The 22,899-nt window shown below is 37.6% G+C and overlaps 1 protein-coding gene and 1 non-coding gene across 11 annotated transcripts in view; both read left to right on the top strand.

Moving 5' to 3' along the window:
- The first annotated feature begins 5,103 nt into the window (after positions 1-5,103).
- The window catches only part of LOC129277909 (protein PRRC2C-like), a 37,199-nt gene continuing 19,403 nt past the window's right edge, over positions 5,104-22,899 (top strand). For 4 of the 10 annotated variants that reach the window (XM_064110236.1, XM_054914094.2, XM_054914093.2 and 1 more), the window contains exons 1-13: positions 5,196-5,374; positions 9,369-9,544; positions 10,670-10,841; positions 11,334-11,452; positions 12,381-12,575; positions 12,951-13,174; positions 13,603-13,754; positions 14,205-14,462; positions 14,864-14,942; positions 15,505-15,627; positions 17,273-17,392; positions 20,611-21,085; positions 21,969-22,081. In XM_064110236.1, coding sequence (XP_063966306.1) covers positions 9,430-9,544; positions 10,670-10,841; positions 11,334-11,452; positions 12,381-12,575; positions 12,951-13,174; positions 13,603-13,754; positions 14,205-14,462; positions 14,864-14,942; positions 15,505-15,627; positions 17,273-17,392; positions 20,611-21,085; positions 21,969-22,081 — 2,145 coding nt within the window. In that variant the 5' untranslated portion in view covers positions 5,196-5,374; positions 9,369-9,429. Of the gene's footprint in view, positions 5,375-5,468; positions 5,904-9,368; positions 9,545-10,669; positions 10,842-11,333; positions 11,453-12,380; positions 12,576-12,950; positions 13,175-13,602; positions 13,755-14,204; positions 14,463-14,863; positions 14,943-15,504; positions 15,628-17,272; positions 17,393-20,610; positions 21,086-21,968; positions 22,082-22,899 lie in introns of those variants that run through there. The other 6 variants (XM_054914095.2, XM_054914096.2, XM_064110234.1 and 3 more) reach the window with 5 other exon arrangements.
- Positions 13,292-13,367, top strand: LOC129278434 (small nucleolar RNA SNORD83). The gene has a single exon (XR_008586266.1). It is a non-coding gene; the product is annotated as a small nucleolar RNA SNORD83 (small nucleolar RNA).

Genomic DNA, 22,899 nt, shown 5'->3' with positions numbered 1-22,899 from the left:
GTAGAATTGAATGAAAAATAAGATTCTACAAGGCATTTTTTAATCAAAGATGGTATTTTAGGGGGAATAAAATGACCCGTTGTCATGGGAACAGAACACACATTTGCAAACATTAATATTAAATTCAAGCATTACCAAGGCAACTGTCAGTTTTTATCATGCTAATGAACTCATGCGGAACACTGTATTTTTTGTTCAAAACTTAATGACTGGTCAAACCTTATGTAGATTAAGTAAATCTTTACTTTACATTCCTGTCCATTATCATTTCAACTGTGTTAGTTTGTTTTAAAAATTATATCTTAAGTGGTTGTCATGGCAATGGCTGAAGATGTTATTTATTTATTAACAACAAGCATATATATGCTTAGCTCCCTAAAATTGGGGCAAATGAAATAAAAATCAGATTTTAAAATTTTGTGTTTTTCAAAGATGATACTTTTCTGGGGGGAATTGAGCTGTTGCCATGGCAACGGTACATTTGAAACACTAATATTTATCATTAAATTCAAGTATTACCAAGGCAACATCTTTTTATTATTCTAATGAACTCATACAGAACTCTTACTGAAATTTTTGTTCAAAAATTAAATGACTGGCCAAACCTTTCGCATATTGAGTTATTTGTAATTGTATTTTACACCTGTCCATAATCTTGTCATCCCAATTATTTTTTTTTTGTATTAGATATTATCTGGTTGCCATGGCAATAGCTTCAGATGTTATTTATACATTTTGCATCAAACATATCGATGTTTAGCACACTAAGATTAGGGGAAATGCAAGAAAAATCAAATTCTACAGTCCCTTTTTTAATCAAAACTGGTACTAAATGATCCGTTGCTATGGCAACAGGCCATTTGGAACATTGATATTTATTGTTGAATTCAAGTATTACCAAGGCAACATCAATGTTTATCATTTTAATTAGTTCATGAAGAACACTGACTGTATTATTTTCCCCTAAATTATTTGAGTAGGTCATACGTTACGCGTATGTACACGTTAATGTTTATTATATTGTTCACCTGTTCATAAGCTTATCATCTATGTTGTTGGTTTTTATCAAATTAGATATTATCTGGTTGCCATGACAATGGCTTAAGATGTTATATTTATAAATTTAGTCACAAACATATCTCGATTAGTACCTTAAAATTAGGGAAAATGGAATGATGATCATACCGTACATGTATTCTACATTTTTATTAATATTTTTACCTTTCTAGAGGGAAATAGGTTGTTGCCATGGCAACGGGCCCTTTGCAAAATTGTTTCTTTTTCAATTTAATTCAAGCTTTACCAAGGCAACATTAATTTTTATCTGTTATAAAGAACTCATGCAGAACACTTTCTGTATTTTTTGTTTAAATGAGGGGGTCAAATCTTAAGCATACAGATTAAGTCAATTCCAATTGTATTTTCCACCTCTCAATTGTCTTGTCAACCATGTTATTTTTGTAAATTAGATGTTATTTGGTTGCCATGGCAATGGCTTAAGATGTTATATTTATAAATTTAGTCACAAACATATCTCGATTAGTACCTTTAAATTTGGGAAAATGGAATGATGATCATATCGTACATGTATTCTACATTTTTATCAATATTTTTACCTTTCAAGAGGGAAATAAGCTGTTGCCATGGCAACGGGCCCTTTGCAAAATTGTTTCTTTTTAAATTTAATTCAAGCTTTACCAAGGCAACATGATTTTTTATCTGTTATAAAGAACTCCTGCAGAACACTTTCTGTATTTTTTGTTCAAATGAGAGGGGTCAGAACTTAAGCATACATATTAAGTTAATTCCACTTGTATTTTCTACCTGTCCATTGTCTTGTCAACCATGTTATTTTTGTAAATTAGATGTTATTTGGTTGCCATGGCAATGGCTTAAGATGTAGTTTACACATTTAGCAACCAAAATATCTCCGATAAGCACTGTAAAGTTAGGGGAAATTAAAGATAAATCATATTCTACAACGTTTTTTTATCAATTGTTTTACTTTGCTGGGGAAAAACAAGCCGTTGCCATGGCAACATACCAATTGGAACTATCTTGATGATCTTGAATATTTCTAAATATCATATGTATTCAATTGGGAGCCTGAAATTATTATTTTGGTCATCTATACCATGTTTATTTACCATTTAGATGGGAATGCATGTTATTTTGGAGAAATTAATCCGTTGCCATGGCAACGGCCGAAAATGGCATTTATAAATTTACCTCCCATCTTTAAAATAAATCTTACGGCATATACTAATACTTGTGAAAGTTTCATGCTTTAGTCATAATTTGCACAATTGTCCGGCTAATCCGCTCTACTATAATTGTTCATCATCACAAATATATATTGCTCAGAATGTTCAAATTTCAGGACAAAATACATGAACATTTCTAAAAATGTTAGCTCGCACTTCGATAATTAAGATAAGATTAGTATACACCTCTTCCAAGAAACAAACAAAAATAAGTTTAGAGATGCCGGCCGGGGAAAAACGTGGATGAAAATATTTTTTCGGAGCCCCCCCCCCTTATTGGCGAAAGCTGGATCCGTCCCTGAAAATAGCAACCCAAAAAAATGGCTCGATGCTTCGCGGCTCGGGGGTGATGGTCCTAGTCACCCCCCTCTCGGCGAAAAAAGCTACATCCGCCCCTGACCCCATGCGCTTGAATGCGGGGAGGGGTAAATTTTATGAAGCTAAAAAAAAAATGATCAAGTTGCTCAATTTTATCCTGGATTTCATTTCTATTTCAAACCTTATCTGAGAGGAATGGTTTAATTCATTAACAATAAACCTACAGAAATCCCAAGAACAAAATAGGCCTACGACAATCAATTACCATCATGATCATTATCATAAAGCACTCCCTCCTTATCATCATGATCATCATCATAAACATTAAGATGTTCGAATATAAATATTGACGGATGATAACATAGGCCTCTCCCCCCCCCCCCCGATCACCCTGCCTGAAATATGGGGGGGGGGGGGGTCAGTATCCTCTCCATCTCCCGTGATCGACACCCATGGCCCCACCCAAAAACGTTTGGTCGGGGGGGGGGGGGTGAGGATCACTGGCGCGAAGTATGCACTATCTAGTTATCTTGTAAGATCGTCTATCATTTGTCATGAACAAAGAGATAAAATACATTATTAGCATATATCGATAAGTGAACTGATCGATCGAGCCTTCTTGTGTAGGCCCAAACTTTTTAGAATATTTTAAAATGGCACTGCACATACGCCACACCAGACCTGCCAAATATAGTACGACAATACACCAGTCAGCGGCGTAACAGGGGTCGGTGGCCGGGGGGGGGGGGCAAGAGCCAAAAATTTCCCGGTCATATCATGGTATATGAACAGGCGTAATGGTGTAATGAGGCGACTATTTTGGGAAGGCCAGATATTGCGTATGGGGCAAAATTTATCTTTAAAAAAAGTTGCGAGCGAGCGAAGCGAGCGAGCAAAAATTTTGACCTTTTTAATACAAAAATCAAATTTTGTGATAGATTTTGACATGATATCTAAAGAATAATATATTTCACTCTTCTCTCTATATAGATTCCTTTTTTATATGGTCTTTACGCCACTGTGAACAGGATTCTTTGCGGCAGTAGCGTGACGAGTAAAAAAAAAACGAGGGGCGCAGTATAGCACAGGTGCTAAAAAGCTGCTTTATATAAGTCCCGAGCGAGCGAAGCGAGCAAAAAAAAATCACCTTTCATGAGAATCTTACTTTGAGCTATAATTATTTTGACATTATATTCAGTAAATAAAATCATATCCTACACTTTTCCTTTTCTTTTCTTTCCTCCTTTTGTTTTGTTCTTGTCTGTAGAACTTTTTGGGGCTATGGCCCAACCCTTCCATACGCAGTGCTGTGCGGTTGGGGTCCGGGGCGGAGCCCCCGGAACTTCTTGATATCAAAGCCATTTAAACCTCGCAGATTGCCGCTATTTTAATCAAATCGCGGGCATATACAGAATATAGATTTTACACAACACATTTATTCAACCCAGTTGCATAATGAACCAAATATTTTGAGGGGGCAAAACATATAGTAATGTGGGAAAAATTTGTAAAAAGTCGCCAGCGCGCAAAGCGAGCTGGAAAAAAAGCCTATATAGAAATTAAATTCTAATCATGTGATAGATTTTTCCATTATATTCAGCAGATAACAAATTTCATTGTTTCCATTCATTTCATTATACGTTGTCTCCTAATTTCTTTTATTTCCTCTTGGGTGTGGAACCCCCTCCGCGCCTGTATGCCAGTAATTTAACATTATTGAACGGGGGGGGGGGGGCGTTAAAGATCCATTTGAAGGTTATAAATGAAGAGCCCCTACTGGGTGGGGTCCGGGGCAAGGCCCCGGTAGCTCATTTGCATAAAATTTAGCAAGCTTATAGCACAATATTGTATGCAGTCCATCTTTCTCCCCGCTCTTTAATTTCAATCATCGGCAGCCCGGTCGTGTTATCATTTTTTTCTTGTCCCTTTTCTTTGTTTTCCAATTTAGCTTTTGACTAATTACATTCTACCTTCGTTTGCCATTTTGTCATCTTTTAATTCATTTCCCACCGTGCTATTGCATTACATAGGCCTATTTCGGAATGATTTGTTCCCTCTCAAATGTTCTTCTTTCGTACATTTTCCCGCTTTCCTTCCTTTTTCATAAAAAAAAGTTTTTTCTTCATTTTCTTTTCACTTTCCCCTTTCTCTTTCCCTTTCCTTTTTCCCTTTCCTTCCCCTTTCCCTTTCTTTCTCCCTCCTTTTTTTTTGCTTTTTCCCGTTTTTCTATTATTTTCCCGGTGAAATCCGCCAAGGGGGGGGGGGGGGGCAATTTGCCCCCCCCCCCCGCCTTTACGCCACTGACACCAATCGGTGGACTGTACTTTATCAGAAGAAGAAGGGGGAAACCGTTCTTTACTAAATTTCTTAGTCGTCAATCGTCTGTTCATACAATAAATATTAGTCATTCATTCCATTCCCAGTATAATTACACCATTTAATGAGAAAGACTGGTGCATCATCCGGGGCATCATTACCAGCACCCCACTGCAGCCCCCTTCTACTTCTAGCCTTTTTCTTCTTGCCCGGGGGCTTCCAAAATCGGAGCACTTCGAACAAAGCAGGCGCTTTTTTATATAGCGAACGGTTTTTACCGAACACACGAGTGTACCCGACTAGCCTGGCCCGAACAGCCGAACACTTCCGCCATATTTTATATAGCGGATATTTCTTGAGAGAAATTGTCTCTCAATTGACATTTTATCCATCAAAATCGACAACATCATCTGCTTATAAGGGTGACGTAGGTCATCATTCTTTTCTCCATTTATTTTCCTGCAGAGCGAGCAAGGGTACGTTAATGTTCATTTTGTATTTACGTGAAATATTGGTCATGAAATCGAAGGGTTCCGTTAGTATTGACATTGTTTTGTTGCTGAACTGTGTATATTACCGCTACATCCGCTGTTGTTTCGTAGATCTCTGGGATCGAATGAACGGTCGACTCTACGCCGCGCCTTGGCTCAGCTTCGTCACGTCAGTAGAGACTATGACTAGGCCTGTGTGCGACTTCGACTGCGCTTGGTTACATTATGAATCTTCCGTTCGAGTGTAGGCCCTAGATGTGGTCGTGCTCTTTGCCTATTTGCAGTGGGAATTTGGGTGATTTCAAAGAAATTCAAGTCTGGTGACTGGTGTTGCCTGTTCAATTGTTAAATGTTACTGTACTGTTAGTTGGCCTTGGTGGTGTTGTTGCCGGTGTTGAATTGAAATTTGGATTGGATTGCTTCCCCTGGCCCTAGCCTAGGCTAGCTCCATAATTAATTGTAATCTTCCAGATCACATTGACATGATTGATTGACATCCGACTCAACAACTAAAGTTGCCTTTTTTTTAATGTTTGGTGTTACATTCGTGTAAAAAGTGACCTAACACCAACACCAAAAAACAAGGTCAACACTGAACTTGAAATCACTAGGCCTATCATTGAATCAAATAAAAATCATGTTTATTTCCGTAGTATAGTCGCGTATTGTATTACCGGACACTATTAATGATTCCGGACGCGCATATTAGTACTGCGTTTGAAAACAATTTTGTACCTTAAATACCCTTTTTACACAGGATTTTCTTAACCCCGGACTATCGCTAACCCCGTACTATCCTTAACCCCGTACTATTTTTTTTCCTTTTTACACATGCCAAATTGTTATTGCTAACCCCGGATAAGGAATGCTTGCTTTTTACACACGAAACTCGCTAACCCCGGACTAGTGGTTTTTGTCGATCATTCGTAGTACAAGTACTTCACTCGTACCATTTTACACACGCTACAATTTCCTTAACCCCGTACTATAGGTGGGGCCAAATTGCCATTTAGCCCCACCTATAGTACGGGGTTAAGCTTAGCCCACTTTCGTTTTACACTAGCGATCTTAACCCCGTACTATCGCTCTTAGCACCGCAATTGCTGGGATAACCCTGCTTTTTTGCAGGGCCAAATAATCCCGTACTAAAGGTGGGGTTAGCCCACTTTGCAAAAATGCTGTGTAAAAAGAAAGTGGGCTAAGCTTAACCCCGTACTATAGGTGGGGCTAAATGGCAATTTAGCCCCACCTATAGTACGGGGTTAAGGAAATTTTAGCGTGTGTAAAAAGGGTAAAAGACTTCCGCAATTCAATTTCACAGAGCAATACGTAGAACAAGATTGCAAAAACAAGGCGAAAAAATCCAACTTTTACCTTATTTATCTCTAAAATTACAGAAAATGCTTAAAATATCATATAGTTTTTCATTAACAATTGATATATTTTCTAATGGAAATATGGGCCTGATTTTCTGAATTTCAATCTCGTCCACTCCTTGGATCGAATGATGAGGTGTGGTGTATTGTGGGTGATCGTCGACGGCTAGGGGCTAGTTCTCAAGGTTCCCGTGCGCGAGGTTTACCGTGCCGGAAGCCGTCGATCGGCAGCGCATCGATAGAACTTAAAGAGCGTCACGATACAAACGTGAGCATATTATTATTGGAAAGTGCCATGGAACATGCAGCTAACAAGAAAAAATAAAATAAGTTATCAAACACGAATTTATTACCAACATCTGCTCAGATTCGATATACAAAAGCAAATAAAAACTTAGAATTTACTCATGATATGATATAAGAAGAAAAAATCACACAAATTTGTTCTTACATTGATAATCAAGGATATCTTAACCCGTCCGGCGCGCATCCGGAATCATGATATAAATTGTCGCGCACGAAAATAATTGTTTTTCGTGGAGGGGTATGCGGCAAGTGCGATGCAAAGAAAATGGTTGGTAAATATAAAATAATTTTATCATATTCATAATTTTCATAATATTTGGAATAGAAAGTGTGAATTTTTCTTGATTGTATTTCCTCTAGTTGTCATTTTTAAAGCACTGGAATAAAGGTGTCCGGCAATAGGATACACTGCCATACAAATGTTGAATAATTGTGTCATAAAAAATAGAATCGAAAAAATATGGTAATCGGAAATTATTTTCTTACTACCAGAAGCTCGTTTTTTGCCAAAACTCGGACACAGTCATGACAGTTTCCAAATATTGTACGCGTAAAGTTGTGCGCCGCGATCAATTTTGATGATGTAGATCGCGTTCTAGACCTCAAAGTAATTGCGTAATTGTTGATAAAATAATTTATTTTAGCTGCGCATATTCCGATTTTAATTATTACTATCAATAATTTTGATATAGAAATCAGTAAATAATGATATTACTTACCAAATGGACCTCTTTCGGGTCTGAACATCGGATGTCTTCGCTCAGCTGCGTGCAACTTCATTCTGAAAACGAGCGCGTTAACAGCACGCATTTCCAATTCAATCGGCCGATATGTAAAAAAGATATGAAAGAAAAAACAAAAGGAAAAGAAAAAAAAAGAAAGAAAAATTTCGAGAAAAAGAAAGAAACTAAAGAACATGAAAAAAAAATGAATTATCAAACAAAATTAATATAAAAATGGGGAAAAGGGGAAAAAATAAGAAGCCATTACAAATATTTTTTAACAGCTGTGTGAACAGTCTATTCTGACTGGAATATAATTAAAAAGCCAAGCAAATAATTTTCGCTTAACTATTGGGAATGGCGCATTTCTATTTTTATATCCTTTAGTTGTGTATATTACCATTTTTTTCAGTAGTTTCAGGCATATTCAATGGGAAGGGGCATAAATAGATTAACCACTGTCAAAAAAAATGTAAGAAAAAAAATAAGAAAACAGCAAAAGTTATATTTGGAAAAAAAGTGTGAGAAAAGTCCTTCACTATATTTGCCAAAATGTTGGAAAAATTCACATTTCATATCAATGTAATGCCTTCCCAAAGTATTTACTTTCTCAAGAGTGGTTTAAGAAGTCATTTATAAACAAGAAAGAAAGAAACTGTTTATTTTTGGCTAGAAAAGACACAGCTTCGAAAGAAACCAACTATCAACACATGCACACGTGGGACTGTCATGTCACCTATGTGTTTTTATGTGTATTAATTCATTTGGAAATCGGTCTTTTTGAGTCAAAATAGAGATCAGAATTCCCCTTTTAATGCTCGCAAATAATCAGGGTACACCAGATTTCTGCAATATGGACTGTAGAAGGGAATTTCATTGGTGTTAAATGTGACTTCGACTTAGATTTACAAAGTTCTGTGGAAGATTTCTTAGCAGCGACATTTTGTATCGCAGCTGCCTGAGTCTGAATTGGCTGCTAGCGCACAGCTGCAATGGCTTCAAGCAAAGCTCATGCCAGCTGGCCGGCGCTGTCGGCTGGATAATAGCTACTGTACATGTATGCTATTGCGGTATGTACTGTCATGACTACGGTATGCAAACTTTGTGTGTGTGTATTTGTGTATAGATCAAGGAAACGAGCACATGACAAACTGGCTGGCAATGTGAACTGTAGAAAGTTGATAAATGCGTGCAAATTCAGGAGAAAAGTTGCGCAACTTTAAAAATTATTGGTTCCTCAAATCGGGCCACCAAAACTTAGCATTTTTTCAATAATGGTTGCCCGAGGTGAATTTCTTGTGGCCCTGGGCCACCAGGCAACCGCTAATGTCGAGCCTTGCTTTTTGGTCAGAAAGGCAACATGTCATGTAAAAAAAAAGACATTAGATCTAAGCGTAACAAGTTAGACCTCTACTCTACAGTGCCTAAACTTAGTATTGGACACAGACTCACTCCTTGCCCTCTTGAACGTCTTGTAAAACATACATTCATGTGTATATTTGGGTTTTAAAGGGTCTCCATGTACGTTCAGATGTGAATATTTACCCCTTCAATTTGTTTACCTCTTTCTTTTAGTGGCTTCTTGCACGTTCTGTGGTACCGTGAATAAGAGCTCCATGACAGCAGGAAATGCAGTATGTCTGACCGCTCAGCAGTGACAAACAAAGGGAAAGATGGAAAATCAAAATACTCTTCCCTCAACTTATACGATACTTATAAAGGAAAAAGCGTAGAACCTCAAAAACAAGCTGGTAAGTGCCTGAGAAATGGTACACAAATGAAGTGATTGATACACTTGTAACTTGTAATGGAGTACTAGTTTATTGAGAATTTGTGAGTGCATGTGATTCAAGAAAAATTATTAATCGCAATCATGTAGACTAACCCTTTGACGGTGTTTATTTGAGTCTAAAATGCATTTACTTTTCTATTGCTGTCACCAATGTATTTATAATTCAACTACAATATAAACAATACCACTAGGTGTTGGTTTCTGTTTTGGTAATGTTACCAAACAACAATAATCATAGGTGGTTGAGAACATGGCCTAGGATGTTGGCCTTGGTGTTCATCTCATTGGGTGTAGATCCTTTTGTGCTCTATTTATTGTCTCGCAAAATGAGATCATAGGTGCTCTTTATTGGCAGAGGTGACGGTGGCAGCATCATCTTAACCAAGGTTTCGAAAGGCCATTTTAAAAAAAGTAAATGGATCTGTTTCATGAAACCTGGAAGAAAGGGTAATCAAGTATCATTGATCATCTGAAATGAATTGCAGTCACACGATTAAGCTCAAAGGTCATTTAGGGTCAATGAACTTTCATTATGTTTTGGGTATCAAAATTGAAGTTCTTAAGAAGGTTATTTTTTTGAAATGTTATTTATACCTTTGGAATTGAATTAACCTAATGCATGAAACTTGGACATGAAGGTAATAAATAATCACTGAGTGATCGTCATGGATGAGTTTCAGGTCACATGAAGGTCATTTGAGGTCAACAAAATTACATGTATTTTATTATCAAATGAATGGTGTTTTGTGAAAAAATATTTTTCTTAGTTTTCAAAGTCAGCACTGCTGTTATATTTTTAATATACTGTAGGTGATAATGGCAGGGGCATTCCACTTTTATAATTTTCCACATTTGTGCTGGATAAAAAGTAGCCTTGTCCTAAGAACATCAGAATTCAAGGCCTGAGGGGTATTAGCTCTTACTAGAGCACTTTATGATTGTAAATCATTTGTTAATTTAATTTGGAGAGCTTCAGTTGAAGGTGGGGGTGGGGTGGGGAGGGGCAACATATAAAATTGGTGCACATTATTACTGTTACGAATAAAGAAATTGTTGATTTTGCTGTATTTTTGTATGTGTGCAGTGAGCCATGGCCGTGGATTACAAAGTCTTGGCAAAGTGGGCAATGCCCGTCGTGTGCCTCCTCCAACCAACCTCCCAAGCTTAAGAAGTGAACACAAAGGAAACGACCCAAATATTAATCTTGTACCTGGAACTGGATCGGGATGGGGATCCGAAGAAAAGAATCCAGAAATGTAAGTTTTTACTACATGTGACATGTGACCTTTCACCAATATGACCCTTTGATTATTTCTTTGTCTGCAAGTGACTCAATCAAATGTGCATGTTATCTCATGTATTATGAATATTTTTAAGAAGAATCATATGACAGGAAGTTTAACTAGGATGAACTTAGAATGAAGATGTGTTTACAACTAATGTCTGAAGTTGTGTTTATCTTTTGAAAGTCAATTGTGACACAAATCTATTATTTCACATGTTCAATTTATCAGATCATTTGACACTAGTCCACAACTATCTGAGAATATTCACAAAAATACTTATGTTCCCCTCGAAAAGCATGGTGATACAAGGTTAAAATACGAAACATACAATGTAAACAAAATTTTGATATCTTTGGCTTCCTGTGATGTTGCTTTTAGCACCGACTTAAACCTTGGCTTAAATTACATTGGACTTGAGAATATGGTCCGGTGCCTTCAAATACTGTAACTTTTTCTTTGTAGTGCTCAAGAAAGTCAAGCTGCAAAGAGTCAGCCGCAAGCACCTCAGGGACCACCGGTCCAAGAGGACTCACAGTCAGGGAAATCCTGGCATCCTCCTGCTCCAAATGCATTGCCCAAAGGTAAGCTGTGGTCAAGGCAAACCAGTCTCGTTTGGATTCAGAGCTAGCTTACAATGCATTCATGGAATTTCTCTTGCCTTGTGTGCCCAACTTTTGTGTTTCAGTTAGGGTAAAGGTTTTTGATAATTTTTCATAGTATTGGGTGCAAAGTTTAAATAACAATTATTTTTACCAAAAGTTCATTTGAATTGGGCTATGTTACCTAGATACCGTTCTGACTACCTTCCTAAAACTAGTTTACTGGAAACTAGCATAGTGGAAACTAGTGTAATGTATAATGAAAACAGTCGAAGCGATCTTCCAAACCGGTTTATAAAACCACCCGTGATGTAGTTTTCAAGATTGCTTTGCCTTGTTAAACTGGTTTTAGCGTAAGTGAGGACACAACCGTTCTTCAGGAGGCGATCTTCGCACATTTTGACCGCGCTACTCCACACGACAGGTGTAGAATGCCTACGCTGCGGTTTCGAATTTCGCGCGAAATGTGTTACCCCACAGAGAGCATTTCCATAGCAACAAGATCGCTTTAGGTGAAGTGATTTTGAAAACCACTTTTGTGTGATCAAGTGGGAACGCTAACAAAACGAGCTTGCAAACTGGTTTCCTGAACCGGTTTCCAGATAACTAGTTTTTATCTGGAAACCGAAGTCTTAATCTTGATGATCAAATTCAAGTTCAATTAATTTCTACTTTAAAAACAAATGCTAGTCAATATACCAGATTTCTACATGTAAATGCCAATGATATTAGTGGAGGGATCGCAATAGAAAAAAACAAAACATAACAAAGTGGCTTCTTCAGTACCAATTTATTATTGGAAGGGACGAATTTCAATCACCACTTACATTTTTCAAATGCTGATCGTATCTCTTCTCCCTATTCCTTTCATAAAGAATTATCAGATGTCTGTTTACTTTCATTTTATCAGGAGCACCCAATCAAGTTGGAGCACCACCGATGAGAGTTGCTCCTCCCCCTTCGCATCTGGATCAAGAATTTCCATCACTAGGTGTGTCCGGAGATCAGCCAGCTGCTGCCTCAACCAGCAAAGACTCCTCCGAGAAGGACAAAGACGATCCCAAAGAGGTCCAATATGGACCAGGACCAAGTCTGAGACCGCAAAGTAAGAATGTTCATTTAAGACCATACCCCAATGATTGTTCCAATGATGACAGTTTCTAAATAGGTTATTGTTCAAAACGTTGTGTTTAGCATAAATGGGGAAATTAAATTGGGAGGGGCATTGATGCCAGTCATTAGGGCATCTTCTGCTATAGCCTTGGTGGAATTGAATTAATGCAAGCCCCACTCAGGTATTACTTCAGAGTGTTGTTGATTCCTCTTGGAGGACACTAAGAAGGGGGAAAAATGGAAACTATGATGCCGGCTCACTGATAGCATGACAAACAACTGTTTAATTTCAGATAAATGATGTAACATGTTGTACAGTGTAAGCAGGAGTTGAGTACTCATGTGGGACTTTTCGTTTTTATTCCAGATGTAAAGAGCTGGCGAGAAGGCGGCAGCTCGCTGAACAAGTCAGGTGGAACTGGGACGGGGGAGGGTGAGGGACCTGCCTCGTCGGGTGCAGCCCTAGATAAAGAACGTCCCATGATGCCCCCTCATGGTATGCCCCCTCAAGGGATACTGAATGGGGCTCAGGGGAACGCACCCCCTCCAGGCCCTATGCAACAGCAGTTCAGAGGAATGATGCCTCCATATGTGAGTACTTTCCCATCTTTGTTGATTTGATGTGAAGACCTTCTCTCTTTTAACACAACCAAGTCATGTTTGTGTTGTACAATTTTTCATGACATGATTGTAGGACAAATGGGATCTGCTACATGATGTAAAGAGATGGCAGAGTGGTTTTCTATAATGAAGACATCTATCCATCACCCAATGACTGATAGCAGTGCACAAGTTTTGATTAATGAAATAGGAATGGTGTAGTTACTGCTCTATATTCCAAGCTTTTTTCATTCAATATACATGAATTATAGTTATGATAATAGCAGTCATGTTCTTTATTTATTATGCATTACTATACTATTTAAAAGAAAACAAATATCAGTGACATATTTTGTCTTTTTTCGACAATGGTTGTTATTTACTGCAAAATGACATTGATTTATGTACTTCTATGACAGATGCAGTTTGGGCCCCGTGGTATACCCACAGGACCAGGGGGTCCAAGAGGCCCACCCCCACCGATGAACCCATACGCTATGGGTTACCCAGGGCCCGGCATGCAGGGACCTCCCCCTAGACATGGCTTTCCACCACAACATCAAAATGCAATGTGAGTATGAGATAAGGATTTGCTTAGCTTTTTGGAAGTATTTCTGTTGCCTAAAAGTATTGGAATACTGCATGATGCAACCTGATGGCAGATCAGTTCTCTGTAATGAAGACATCTATCCATCACCCTATGTCTGAGCAGTATTATTGTTGAAAGTGACAGCTCCCCCTGTCCTACCTTTCTTGTACCGATAGGTTCATTTAGACAGAAAATATGGATGTGACAATGGTAGATGAATGTCTTTGACAAAGGGTATATAACCTTTAGTCTTTGAGACCTACACTGAATCCCCATGTAAAAAATGTTACAATTATTGATCTCACCAAGCAATCGATTATAAAAGTATTATCAATATGGAAGCTTTATTTTTTAAGATTCTAGTAATTCATGAGTGTAAGACTTAGCAATTATACACTAACCTTTAACCTGGATTTGTGTATATTTCTGCAGGATGCCGCCGCCGCAGCAGTCTGGACCAAACAGAGGTCCTCCAAGGCATCAGGGTAGATCTGACAAGCCTCCAGGGAACAAGGAAAATGTTTCCCGACAAGCAATTGTTGACATGAAGCATCTCAAGGACATGGATGAATTAGCTGCCAGCAAGACGGAGGAAGGGTGGGCTGTGGTCAGCGGTGAGGTGGATTACTCCGAGAAGCTGGTCTTCAGCGATGAAGAGGATGATTCGCCCAAGAAGCGCGGTGATAAAGGGTGAGAACAAATCTACCAACTCTTGGGTCAATTGAAAGAAAGATTTGAAATTGAACACATTTATCATCCTAGGGGAAAGGCGCTATTGGTTGGGTGTGTTGCTTTTGAGTCATTCTTTCCTGTAATTGGCTAGAGGTGAAAGCTCTTTTATAAAAAAAATTGATGGGACACAAATGATATCTTGATGTTATTCTTTAATACTGGAAAGTTGGGGAGAGCATGTTGGACTCTTTGTCTTTATTTTTTCATGGTTTGATGATGTGACTCTAAAGCTCTTATAAGTTTTTCAGTTATTTAATTTTCATTTGAAACAATTCATAAAAATCAGCTGGTTGATTATGAATTGGTGCTTAGAAGTTGTAGCAAGTATACTAAATCTCTTATCACATTCCATTCTTCAGACAAGCACCAAGCAGTCAAGATGCTTCAAAAGATAGACAGGATGGAAGACCAGATGAAGACTTTAACCAAAGACCTCAGGTAATTTGGGATCATTATTGCTTCCCCTTTTATTTTTTTCATTTTATTTTTTTTTTAATTTAATTTTGTTATATTTTAATTTTTCTTTTATTTATTAGGTGAACTGTCTGTTGACAGATCACCTCTTATGTTTCCACAATTTTTTTATTTTATTTCTTCATTATTATTCCCCCCCCCCCTTTTCTTGTTCCACCAAAATCATCAAAAGTCCTCCGTCAATTCTCATCAGAATATTATCAGTTATGTGCACTTATCATGCGATGTGTACGAAATAAGTTCAACGTCAAATGGTCATCGTGACGTCATCTACGCGCCATTTTGTGAAATCACATTATCAATCATATCTTCATCATCAATTATCAAAAATTAACAATATTAACATTAACAATATTTTTGTGTAATATGATTAAGTTTTATTTACATTGAATGATGATACTTTCTTACATAATACCCAACCTCGATAATGCAGCATAATTACTGTAGTTTGGCAATGTGCTGTGTTTCAAAGTAAATCAATTTTAAATGTGTCATGTTTTGCTAACCCCTCCTCCTTTCTTGACAGGGAAGAGATGGAGGTCCTCATGGCCCACCCAGAGCAGCCTGGGAGCCTAATGATAGAGAAGGTGGTGGCCCACCACCTAGGGGACCCCATCACGGCAGGATGCCAGCCAACATGGACCAAACGGTGAGTACAATACCATGTTGCATGAAACTTATTTGCAATCAAATTGCAAGTTTCAATTGCAAATTTGACTTTGAGTCATCAATTTCAACCACAGCATTTCGATTTGTATTTGTTGCTAAAAAGGGGCCCGCATTTTTTTGCAAATTTGCGATTAATTTCAAGATTTTGAGATGAGAATTGGAGTTGTAATTGATTGCAAAGTTCATACAATGCCTCTCTAGATGTAGATAATATGTATTGAGCATGTTAATGAGATAGGAATGGGAAATGGATTGCCATTCTAACTCTAACATGAATGGATTGATGTTTGGTTTGATCTAAAAATGTGCCTGACCAGGTTATCTTAAAATCATTACCTTCTAATCATTAAAAAATTAGGACAGTTTTCAGTTGTCACCACTGTCAAATTGTATTCCACCAAGTGTTATCATAGTAACAGTCAGAGATCGTCACTAATGTCACATTTTAATTTATTTCTTGAATGAGGTTGAAGTTTTTGTCACAAGATGGTTTTTAAACTGCTCAAGTGATTGTTAAATATTGCAGTGATGCATTCTGCATAACTTACATTCCAATTGTGCCCACCATTTATTTTTTGTATGTTCTTTAGGGAGGTACAAAAATGGGCTATAATTAAATTGTAATGGCACTGCAAATTGTATCATTATGCTTATTGTATTTGTATTTTTGTAATTATTGCATAATCACTGGAAATCACAGTCTGTTAACCCTAATTCTCCCGGGGGGGGGGGGGCCATAATGGCCCCCCCCTCGACAATTTTCGCGATATATCCGCTGCGCAAATTTTTTTGACCTCGCCGCTCACTGACTTTTTACTTTCAAGTCTCGCGCAAATTTTGAGACCAAATTTGTGACGACCGGATACGCGGTTACGACATTACGCAACATTATGTAAGTGCATGTCAGACCCAAAATTGCTCACAAACGTGATTTCACGTACAAATCCAATGCAAATTGTGTATTTAGCCAAAATTCATAAATGTATCATTATTTCTACTTTTACTGATTGAATTTAATTAATTTTGCCTTGCTTATGATCAGAATTAAGTCTGGAACGATTTCCATTGAAAAAACAATAAAAAAACAAAAAGTAAAAAAAACAAGGAAATACATAAGAAATTCATAAAACAATAAAATACATAAGAAATTGATTTCCAAACTGAAGTTTTTTTAAATTGCGATTGTTAAGAATGCTATAAAGAATATTTTAACCAAAAATTAGCATTCTAGGAGCTTTATTTAGTGAATTAGAGCAAAAAGTATGATTTATGCATAAATTAGCATAATTAATTCATATAAAATAAAATCTCATTATTTTGGAAAATTTTACCATACAGCCTTGTAGATTACATCGCACACAACCAGCGTGCAAATTTTTGCGTCGCTCGAGCGATCAGCGGCCGAGATCTTAAGGGGGGGCCATAATGCCCCCCCCCCCCCCCCCCCCCCCAGGAATGACAAGAATCAAAATACCCCGGGAGATTGAGGGTTAAACCACATTAGTTATCTCTGGGGGAAAGTGAGCTGTAACAGATATATGGAAATACATAGTGTGGATAGTCCCAGTGGTAAAGCTTTGTGTGTTTCTCTTCTTGGCCGACTGGTACCCTTATTTGTTGAACAGGAGTGGAATCGAGCCCCATATGAGCAGAGAGGGCACCACCATTCCCAGTCTCATGGACAATATGGTCGCCGGCCGCCCCATTTCCAAAGGCCACCTCCCAACCACCCTCACGGGAGCAAGGTATAAATTTGTTGCTCTGCCCAGCCAGCCAGTCAGTCAATCAGCCTGTCCTTTCCTAGTATCCGCCTCCATTCAATTTTTTCCTTCCTTCATGACAATGCATGCACCCCATCAAACACCTTGCTATTGATATCAGTTTGTGTTAAAAACGTTTGGTGCACTGTTCTTGAGTTTCGGATGGTTGCACAATTCTAACACATATTGTTTATCTTTGTGTGTGTAGTTAAGAATAAGGCTCCATGTGTTGGTTGTGTTAAAGCTCATGGACCTAATGACCTTGCTCCTAGAAATTGCTGTGCCTTGAAAATCCTTGTTTTATTCTGTTTCATTCATGTACTCATATGATCAGTAGAGACAGTGATTTTCCTTTTAAAAAAAATGTCTTCTATTTCTGAAGATTTGTGATTCTGTTTCAAACTTCATCTGAAATGGAAATTATGTTTTGTCATAAAAAATGTACAATGCAAAAACATGAATTATGTTAACAACGGTAAATTAATGAAAAGTAAAGATTTTGGATTTGCTGGTAAATGGAAAATCAGTGTCCCTAGATCAGAGGTTCTTTGATAAAGTTGTTGCGATTGGAATGTTAAGTGCCAAAATGTAAACAAAATGGTTTATCCGTTTAACTAACAATATGAGGGCTTTGCAAGAAACAAACAATCGCAAATCTAATTGGGTTCCTAATTTTCAATTGATTGCTGATCTTCTTGCAATAGGAAGTGCATATTGGTATGCTAAAGCTAAAATTGATCTGTCAGAAAATTGCATTAGAAATTAGCATTTGATTGCCAATACATTCTTGATAGACCTTCAATGACTAAACTTCAAATTAATGTTATTTGATTTGTAGTAAATCATGTATTACACATGAAGAAATGGTAATGAATATGAATTAACATATGATTGAACATGTTTAAAGGGGAATCCAGTCTTGGCCATAAAATGTTGTTTGGAAGGAGAAAAATGAATTAAACAGAAAGGCGAAAGTTTGAAAGAAATCGGACTAGCAATAAGAAAGTTATAGCTGCTTTAAAATTGAGATCACTAATAGTATGTAGATTTCAAATTGGCAACTGGGTAAGTAAATTATGACAAGGGGCAAGGACAACTTTCCCATAGGCCATGTACTTTATTATCAGGGATTTGTGGTTTTCTCCTAAGTACCCATTCCCCTGGGGCAGTAATCTAAATTTAATCCAGGTAGTATATTTTTTTTATGTCCTCATGAAAGAAAAATATAATTTGAAATAAAACTTTTGGGAAAAATGACATTTTATCCATAATATGTATTGGAGTACATGGAAGAGTAGTCCTTGCCTTACATCACTATGACATCCCATATGCGGCCTATTTGAAGTCTCCATGGGTATAGTGATTACCAATATTTACAACTTTTAAAAATTCATAACTTTCTTGTTGTTTAATAATAATAATAATATTCCGCATTTATATAGCGCTTAATACATCGGAACGACGTCTCTAAGCGCTTTACAGACATATTATTACCCCGGTCATCGGATCCTTGCATGCCCGCATACAATGTATGCACCTTCTCCACTCCCTGGGGAGCATTCCAACAAGACTTCCAAGACTAAATTGCTAGGCATACTATACACATAGGCTTTCACATCCTACCGGGTACCCATTTAACACCTGGGTGGAGAGTGGCAAAGTGTGGATTAACGTCTTGCCAAAGGACGCTAGGCCATGGTGGGATTCGAACACACGACCCTCTGATTACAAGGCGAGAGTCAGAACCGCTACACCACGACGCTTCCACGCTTCCCGTGTTTGTCCAATATTGTTCAAACTTTTACCAATCAACTTGTCTGATTTTTCTTTTTCTTATAAAAACAAGTTTTTATTTGGGTTGGATTCCCCTTTAACATCTTTTTAACAACTTAAATTGCCTTTGCACATTCCAGTGACTCGTAAATTTGACATTGCATTTATCAAACACCCCTCCTTGAGCATTCCCAGTATAGTTATGTCTGTTTGGTTTTTTTTCTCCTGCTCGAATAGTTGTACGTTTAGTCATTTACTGAATTTCGACAAAACAAAAATCATCAGTAATTTATTCAAACTGATGTCCAGTCTAACTTGGCCTTTTAATTGTGTTATGATATAGTTCTGCAACATCTAAATGTTTGATGAAACTTTGCAATGCAATGTAACACAATATTTGTGATATCCTTTTATTTTGTATTGCATTCTGAGATATGTGCATGAAGGCAAGCATTGCCATAGATTTTCTCTGCATGATTGTTAGTTTGAAACTGATTATCTCTCAAACAATGTATTTATACACCTGAAAAAAAATAAAAATTAAAATACATAAAAAACACAAAACATGATCATTCTTTTTTTGCTGGTGATTAATATCTTTCCAGTGTAAATGGTCCCACATGTTCCAAAATATTGATGAATCTTTACATATTTTAATGAGTACCGTACAAGAAGAAAAGTCCAAATCCTCCTTAAATATGAAGTTAGAAGATCATTGACAGGGGCCTGTTTGATAAAGAGATATTTTAAATATTTGAAATCAGTTTTAATTCAAGAACATGACTTGCCAGCAATTCTGCAGTGGAGTTACTAATAATTCAAAAAAGAAACAAAAAATGAAAAGGCGTGGCTGTGCCTACGCCCTGGGAACATTATGGACTGATAAATTTAAGCAAGATGATTGAGAAATCATGCTCGGTTGAGTCGCTTTTTCCTTGGCTCTTCCTGGTTGGTTAAAGTTTTGAAATATAGTATCATGTGAAAATGTTTGTTAAATAGATCTATATTAAGAAATATAGGCCTATAGGCTTTGGTGACTCTGAATTTATGGGCAGTCATTGGAACCCCCCCCCCCCCTTTCATTATGATTTGGCCCTAGTTTTAACTGAGTATTATTTAAAATATTGATTTCCCAGGTTTATGATTTATTGTTTGAGAATTAAGTTACTTAATCAGTGCTGATGTACTTACAGTTTACAAGTTCCTAATTTGGTCTATATTGGCTTGCTGCAGTGTTTTAATCCCTGTTGAAGTATGCTATGTTATTCAGTACCTTAAAAATTTATATATTATACTTCAGTAGGAATTCTTCCAACGGTAATTGCATTTTTCACGCAGGCTCCTGCAAGCATTTTTTTGTGATTATGAACAACAATCTGACTGTCAATAAACTATGTTGCAAAGTTGATCTTATGTAATTTTTTACACAGGGCCATTCAAGGCAAGCAGTCGATGACGATGATGACAGGTGGAAGCACCAGAAACAGATCAAATCAAGCGAGATGTCATCGAACATCGAACGGGCTCGTCAACGCCGAGAGGAGGAGCAAAAGAAAGAGGAAGAACTGCGGAAAGCTGCCGCCGAAGAGAAACTCAGACAGCTGAACGAAAGAATCGCCCGTGACCAGAAGCTGAAAGAAGGAGAGGTTCAAGCTCCTGCTGCGGAGCCACCTCAAAGGGAAATCCCCAAAGCTGACTCCACCACCACTGACCTGCCAAAGGAGAAGCCTGAGAGGGAGATGGATAGCCGGGATAGGGAGTGGGATCGCGATCGCGAGAGGCATTGGGAGAGAGACCATGATCGGGGTGAAGTGCCTTACTCCAGAGAGGGTATGGTCATCAAGAGACAACGAACAGAGAGTGGAAGTAGTGATGGATCCAGGCAAGGAAGGGACAGAAGAGATGGTATGTTGATGTGTTTTTGTTACATTTTCACCCTACACTCACACACATGCACACACACTTGTTCCACATAAGAAAGGTACTTATATAACAATCCTAAAAGGTTTTGCATTAATAAAAATAAAATCATCCCTTGTATCTTCTCATTCATTGGCTTCACTTCAAAGAAATCTGCCTTTAAAACTATTTTAAAGGAAGATTATGTAATCCGCAAATATCCCTATCATTGCAAGAGAATGGCAGTAGCTTTGGCCTTAGGAATGAAAAATTCTGCGTTGAGGTTTTAATTTCATGTCTCGGGGCAAAATGCAAGATCTAGTTTTGGCGTTAAGAAACGTTCAGATCATTTGCACTTGGCAGTGATTGTTTCTGGTGGATGGCATGTAGACCAAAAGGTTTTTTCATTGTCAGTCCCCCACCCCCCCCCTCCCCCATAGCCACAAATTCAACTGAAGTACATTTTAAATTACAAGTTTATTGAATAGGTAAGTTGTATTTGCAGCAAATCAATATATATTTTCTGTCACAAGAAGCCGACTAACTGGCGCAAGACCCTGGTCTTACAGAGAGATGTGATAGATGTGAATGTCAAATTTTGTACTTTCAGATGGAAATCTTGATTAAAGCTTTATAAAAATGGGCCCCAGCAATCTCTATGCAAATGTACAATCAATTGATAGACATAGCTCATTTTAGGTTGTATAATAGAGTTACCATGTGTTGCCTACTTCCCTATACAGGGAATAAGAGAAGACAAAAATAGAGTAGACAAAATGAATGACATTGCAACCTAATACGAGATGATCAATGACCCAGAGTAGAATTCCATGATATTCTTGTACAGTGTACTTTAATTTATTTGTACGTCTGGTATCCTTTCTTTCAGGTGGAAATTACAATCGTCCTACAGCGCGGAACTTGCCTCCTAGATTCCTGAAACAGCAGAAGCAACAACAGGAGCATGGTCATCAACCACATAGACAATCCTCCTTCCCACAGGTATGTCAGCAGTGTCATTGCGTCAAGGGGTTTATGTTCTCTTGCTCTACAAGCTGTTGGTCTTCTCAGAAAATATGATTCCACTTGGTCTAAACTAATTGGGTGGTATTCTGATAGCCACGGTTTAGTTAAACAATGGTTAACTGAGACCACCCTTCCTTGGCGTGCCAGTTGTCAACTTATTCACCAAATAGAAATTATTCTTGTCCTGCTGCAAAACGTTGTCGGAAAATTAATTGATTTGTGAAATGAAAAGAATAGGAAAATTGAATTCTAATGAATTGATAAAGGTACATAATAATTGCAATGGATATGGATTACAATTGCCACGGGTATGGAAAGAAGTATAATGAAGCCAGCAATTCAGAGAAGTGTGGTTTAAAATTCTAGTTTAGACTAGGGTTAAACCAAGGTTTAGTTACCATCCATTAGGTCTGCTGTCAGTCGGTCTATATTATACTATATACTATATCTATGATTATACTTTTAACACTTCATTTAACCATATAGACTAAGTGGAGTTAAACCAAGTGGATATTATATGAAATGGTATATAGACGAACTAGAAATAATACAAGTGGTAAATAGACTAAATGGCAATTAGACCAAATGGAAATGAGGTGTAGACCAGTCAGTAATTTTCTGTTTCAAGGTGGTGTGGTTGTAATGTAACAAGTCATAGAGATAGTAAATTGTCTTCCCATGTATCAGTCAAATTTGTTATAACTCATCCTAGAGACTTTTACTAGAGTCAAATTAATTTTTTGCTTTGCACAGCGACAGTTGTGTATTTAACAGGAAAGTTCTGTGGGCTTGTG

The sequence above is a fragment of the Lytechinus pictus genome, chromosome 15, assembly GCF_037042905.1.
Source record: "Lytechinus pictus isolate F3 Inbred chromosome 15, Lp3.0, whole genome shotgun sequence".
Taxonomy (NCBI): domain Eukaryota; kingdom Metazoa; phylum Echinodermata; class Echinoidea; order Temnopleuroida; family Toxopneustidae; genus Lytechinus; species Lytechinus pictus.
Note: the sequence above shows the minus strand (reverse complement) of the source record. Positions and strands in the feature narration are given on the sequence as shown.